Source organism: Cucurbita moschata, unplaced genomic scaffold (genome assembly GCF_002738365.1).
Source record: "Cucurbita moschata cultivar Rifu unplaced genomic scaffold, Cmos_1.0 Cmo_Scf00007, whole genome shotgun sequence".
Classification (NCBI taxonomy): Eukaryota; Viridiplantae; Streptophyta; class Magnoliopsida; order Cucurbitales; family Cucurbitaceae; genus Cucurbita; species Cucurbita moschata.
The window spans coordinates 2,400,289-2,406,288 of record NW_019268523.1 but is presented as its reverse complement, the minus strand read 5'-3'; the positions used below and the strand labels follow the sequence as shown (position 1 = coordinate 2,406,288).

General features: G+C 35.7%; 1 protein-coding gene across 1 annotated transcript in view; it reads left to right on the top strand.

The window, feature by feature from the left end:
* The window catches only part of LOC111445298 (kinesin-like protein KIN-UC), a 12,236-nt gene extending 6,517 nt beyond the window's left edge, over positions 1-5,719 (top strand). The window contains exons 11-21 of the mRNA XM_023083592.1: positions 1,239-1,418; positions 1,873-2,052; positions 2,257-2,370; positions 2,436-2,564; positions 2,645-2,783; positions 2,924-3,016; positions 3,188-3,313; positions 4,039-4,164; positions 4,373-4,516; positions 4,610-4,738; positions 5,445-5,719. Coding sequence (XP_022939360.1) covers positions 1,239-1,418; positions 1,873-2,052; positions 2,257-2,370; positions 2,436-2,564; positions 2,645-2,783; positions 2,924-3,016; positions 3,188-3,313; positions 4,039-4,164; positions 4,373-4,516; positions 4,610-4,738; positions 5,445-5,581 — 1,497 coding nt within the window. The 3' untranslated portion in view covers positions 5,582-5,719. The remainder of the gene's footprint in view (positions 1-1,238; positions 1,419-1,872; positions 2,053-2,256; positions 2,371-2,435; positions 2,565-2,644; positions 2,784-2,923; positions 3,017-3,187; positions 3,314-4,038; positions 4,165-4,372; positions 4,517-4,609; positions 4,739-5,444) is intronic.
* Positions 5,720-6,000: the final 281 nt, after the last annotated feature.

Below are 6,000 nucleotides of genomic sequence, written 5' to 3'. Positions count from 1 at the left end.
AAAAAAAAAAAAAAAAAAAAAAAAAACTCAAAAGAGGAAGACTTATCTTAAAAAAATTATCCTTTATCACTTCAGCCACAATCTCCATAAAAGAGTTATTGAAGCAAACCGTCAAAGGACACCAGTTTTGTTTCCAACCGCCATCCCCTCAAGGATGCCAGCAACCACCCATCCGCAATGTTGGGGAGGCAAAGATGAACATCAAAAAGGTCCAGTAACTTGTTCCAATAGCGTCAGGCTAAAGGACAATGCAAGAAAATGTGGTCCATGGACTCTTCACTACACCGGCACGGAGAGCTAATAGAAGGACCAAGAGGAAGGCCAGGACTTCTTTTTTGGAGCGTTTCATGTGTATTCAAACTCTAGCGCAATTGACCAGAGGAAAATTTTCACCTTCTTTGGGACTTCGAAATTCCAAATCGACTTTGTCAACGAGCACTTTTAAACTGGTCTAACCGCTACGATTTACAGGGTAAATAAGAACTTTGCACATGATCTATGATGGCCTATTGAGTATGGGATATGCTACATTTTATTATTAATGTTACGCTTATTAAAAATATTAGTTTCTTGTCTGAACTTTACTACTGCTTACTACAGCATTATAATTAATAGTTGACGGTAAACACCTATTCTTGTATCTGTAGTCTCATGGTGAGCTAAGCGAGAGCAGGAAATATTATAGACCACGTTTTGTGCATTGCCGTTTTACCTGTAGGCTGTAGTCCGCAAGGCATATGTGTGTCACTCGAGTGGCACTGTCTATGGGTTATGTTGAACGAATTAGGATTTTTTTTTTTTTTTTTTTTTTAATTTTTTTATTATTGAGTAGTAAAGAGGCACCAGTTAAGATGAATCCTTTTTGTCGCTGTGTTGCTTCTCAACACCAAAAAGTTCTGCTATTTTCATTCATTTTGGTCCTAAGCTTTTTTATAACCCCTTTGGTCACTAGTTTTGATCTGGCCATATTTTCCTCCAGCTCCTTGTATCTTTTTTTATTGGTAAAATATGGTTTCTTATCCCAAGGTAAAAAAAAAAAAAAAGAAAGAAAGAATCGATTAAACTGGAATATAGAATCCTACATATAGTTCTTAATCTTACTTTATATAATAACTAGCTCAACATCCAACTATTCTATCAGGCCCTTAGTACGGTAAATAATGGCTTTTAGGTGGGGATATATTTTCTCTGGACCAAAGAGGTAATGAGAATAATGGTCTCTTTTTATGTTCTGGCAGCAACATCAACTTGAAAACTACACGTATCAGAAAGTTTTGGCCGATACCACTCAAATGTATGAGAAGAAAATAGCAGATTTGAAGAAACAGCTGGAAGTTGAGCATGCTCGTTCTGTTAGTACCAAGGAAGAGTTAGAAGTTATGAAGAAAGTCTTATCTGAACACAAAAAGTCGATTCAGGTCAGTATATTCATCAGTTGGTAGTGGAAGCCTTGCCTTTGCTTTAGTTTCTTTAGCTATTTCTTCATCATTGCTATTTTACCAAGTATTAAATATCGTATTATTATAATGTGAATTTGATATCAGAGCTAAATACTACTGCTAGTTTTGTACTTCGTCATAGCTTTTAGTCGCAAAGTTTATTTGCTTGCTAGTGTACGGATTTTTTTGATTATGTTTTGATTGATTTTATTTGATACTTTCTTTTTCTTTTTGGTTTCCACCTGTTTATAAAACGTTCTTGAAATTCTGCGTTTCAATTGAAAATGAAAAAGGGGTGACCTCAGTTATTTATTACTTTTTCTCCCCTTTTTCCCTAGAAAAAAGGGTTGTCACACACATGGAATTATTTGACCTCATGCAGTTCATTTACTACATCTATTCTTTATTTATTGTTCTTCTTTGCGGTGCATAGCATCATGAAACAGAGAATTCAGCGTATAAGAAGGCACTTGCAGAAACCACTCAGAGATACGAGAACAAAATGTCAGAACTAACGAAACGATTAGAGGATAAGAACGCTCACCTCAAAGTTTTAGAAGAACAGCTACATTCGGCAAAGAGCTGCCTAAGTCATCATCAAAATTCAATGCAGGTTAGCTTCTTTTATACCATCCTAGATTACTTGGTTTTGGTTGAGCCTAAATATGTTAGGTCTCTCTCTCTCTCTCTCTCTTTTTTTTTTTTTCTTTTTTTTTGAAGTGTTGCTAGTCAACCTAGGGGAGATTATATAATTGAGACCAAATTCTTCTTGCCCTCATCATTGTCCTCTCACTTGTTTGGTTGGATCTATGAGCAGGAAGAAATCGAAGAACTCAAGAAAAAGTTGAAACATTCTAGCCAGTCGCATGAAAACACTCTCACGGAATTTCAGTCCTTGAAATCAGAGCATAAAATTCAAGTGGAAGAGAAGGTATGCTAGCTGCTAATCTGTTAAAGGATGATGAGTTATTTAAAAATCCATGTATTTTTTTTTAGGAGAAACTGAAGGAAGAACTTTATATCATGAGGCAAAAACTTCTATCAGAAGAGAAGCAGAGGAAGACTATTGAAAATGAATTAGTCCAAATAAAAAGGACTGTACCCGTGAGTGAGAATGATTTTGAGGTAAATTTTGTCGTACACTTCCCCTTTATCCAAATCGTTCTAGTTTCTGATGGTCTTCTGTTCTGATTCATTGATCACAGGATAAGAAATCGTATATGAAGGATAATATACATAGAGAACCCTCCAACTTGGGAACTCCCATGGGTTTTCACAAGAGGGGTCAATTGAAAGAGACCAATTCTGGTCAGCGTGCAACAATTGCAAAAATATGTGAAGAAGGTAAGATGATTGTTAGTAGACTCGAATTTTGATTAAAATGAACATTGTTATGGACTCTTTCAAGATTCTGAAAGCCTTTTCTTTTAAGCTGAATTGAAATTGTAATTATCCTAATGGAAGTTCATTGGCTTGGATTCCAGTTGGTCTTCAAAAGATTTTACAATTGTTGACTTCCGAAGACACTGATGTCCAAGTCCATGCTGTGAAGGTGGTGGCCAATCTTGCTGCTGAAGGTGACACATCATCTCCCCATAATTTCTGTATTATTGATCGTGTCCATATGGTTTGTCAAAATTTCTAGGGATTGTTTTACTCCCTAATGAATGGCTTTTTCCGCTCTCGGTGCTAATGCACTAGAAGTCGAGAATGTTTGGATTATAAACTGTGGTCTTCATCGATTTCAGATTCAAATCAGGAAAAAATCGTAGATGAAGGTGGCTTGGATGCTTTACTTATGCTACTGCAGTCATCTAGAAATATGACAATTCTCAGAGTGGCTTCAGGAGCTATTGCCAATTTAGCAATGAATGGTAAGCCCGATGACTTGGTTCAGTGTAATGCCTTTTTTGGCTTGGCCAAATCTAATGATCTTTTTGCAAATAGAAAAATTTCTGTTTCATAGACTTTGAATTATGAGAGATGTCCAAGAAGCTTATCTGTTTATACTTCTATATATTTGTAATGGCCCATGCCCATCGTTAACACATATTGTCCTCTTTGGACTTTCTCTTCTGGCTTCCCCTCAAGGTTTTTAAAACGCGTCTACTAGAGAGAGGTTTCCACACCCTATAAGGAACGTTTCGTTCCCCTCTCCAACCAATGTGGGAACTCACAATATCCATCTATCAAACAACCGTGTAGTCCTTAGCGTTGTCCTTTCTAAGATGTTGCAAAAATTACATGCCATTTTTTCCAATTCATACACTACACATTCCGTTGATTTTATAGCTTATATTATTTTTTAACATTACGATTCTTCTTTTGATTAACGTCAATTGGAAGGATTTTTTGTAATCCTTTTGGCTTCCTTTTTATCTTTCCTTGTGATCTGATAAAATTTTATGGTGCAATATTTTGAATTGTTCCATAACCTCCTAAAGCTCTTTTTTTTTTCCCCCAAGTAAATAAATTTATGGCCGACGTAATGGCATCCTAATTGATCTTCATACACAAATGTAGCCACATGCTATTGTATGGTTTAAGCCAAGTCATTCATAAACGTATCTAACAATTTTCAATTTTCAATTTTAATCAGAGAAGAATCAAGCCGTAATAATGAGCAAAGGGGGTGGCCAGCTATTGGCAAGAACAGCTTCCAGAACAAACGATCCCCAAACTCTTCGTATGGTTGCTGGTGCCCTTGCTAATTTATGTGGAAATGGTAAGCTCGACATGACAATGCTCCACCTTGTCCCACTTTCAGAATTGGGAAGTCATATTTGGAAATGTTTTGAAGGCTGAATTTAATTATCCTGTTTGATTGTCCTGATACTATAGTACACACTTTTTCTTAGTGCTCTAATTTAAAATTTTCAGGTTACTTGCGATAGAGACTTATAAATCTTTATTCTGAAATTTTTGCCAAACAGAAAAGTTGCACAAGATGCTAAAGGATGATGGAGGAATCAAGGCTCTTCTGGAAATGGTTACATCCGGAAGTAATGATGTTATTGCGCAAGTTGCAAGGGGAATGGCAAATTTTGCCAAATGTGAATCGAGGGGAATTCTTCAAGGTTTACTACATGTTTTTGGTGATGCAAGTCTTGTCTAACAGAAACTACATACATCTGCCTTTTCACCAAAGTAACACTTTTCCATTTCTGCAGGACGCAAGAAAGGCCGTTCTCTGCTAATGGAGGAGGGAGCCCTTACTTGGTTAATCAACAATTCTCATACAAGTTCTGCATCAACTCGGCGCCATATTGAGCTTGCCCTGTGTCATTTAGCACAAAATGGTAAAGTTTCAAACCTCTCATCTCTTGATATCTATCATATATGATATAATTAAAGGAATCTCCCACTAATCCATTTGGATTAGAACAAACAGAATTCTATTGGATTAATTGGGTGCTACACGATACATTTTTATCCTATCCTATACTATTCTACAAAAAAAGATATATTAAGATAAATAATCCCGACATGCTCCTTAGATTTATTTATGGCTCTCAAGGAGCTGTATGAGATGAAAATCTCGTGTATGATTCTGTAGTACCGATGAGAACAGTTATTACCGACTATGATTATCTAATAGTTCAAGTACAGGTGGGTGATATAGTTGAAGCTCAAACAAAATATGGTTTTTGGGCATGGAATTTGGAATCTCCCACTAATCAATTCTAGTTTGCCATACGCCACAGAATAATATTTCAATTATCAAACTAGGTAGCAAGTTCTTAGAATTCATCGTAAAATTACTTACCACAAATATCATGTCTGATCTATTGAGAATTATTGAGTGAAGTAGTCCTACATGTCTAACCTATCATACCATTGTGAAGAGTTGTGATTTCTAATATGACCTTGTAGTATCGTCAACTTTTGAGGATGATGGCAAAGTTTAGACGCACACACAAAACATCAACGAACAATGTAGCTAGCTTTTACAACTTGTCCATAGCTGCTGCTAATAAAGTTATATCTAATATGTTGTATGTGCAGAGGAAAATGCTGCAGATTTTGTAAACCATGGAGGGGTTGAAGAGTTGGAGCGAATATCGCGCGAATCCAATAGAGAGGATATCCGTAACTTAGCGAGGAAGATGCTGAAACTAAACCCAACATTTCAAGCTCATTAGGTACACAATATGGTAATAACCTCAAAATGTACAGCTTTCTAAACTTGCAATCTGTTTTTGAAACATCATAAATCTATGTATGTCATGTCTGTACCCTCTAATTTCACAAAACAATACCAACCCGAGTTTTGAGTTTTAGCAGGGCCAATCACCGTAAAAAATCAAGTTTTACTCCTTTCCATCAACTTACAAGGTAGGTGGGCTAACTTTTAAGGTAAACTTTTAGTTTCATCCTATTGAAGGGTTAATTATTACCATTATGGTAAGTTTTGTGAGATTTAATTTCATCCTATTAAGAACTAGTTTGGGTTAATATGTAAATTTCGAAAACTTTTACATTTATAGAAATATTTAGAATCGATTTAAAATGACTATTAGAAGTTGAATATTGAAATACTTATTCAAGTTTAAAATTTAGA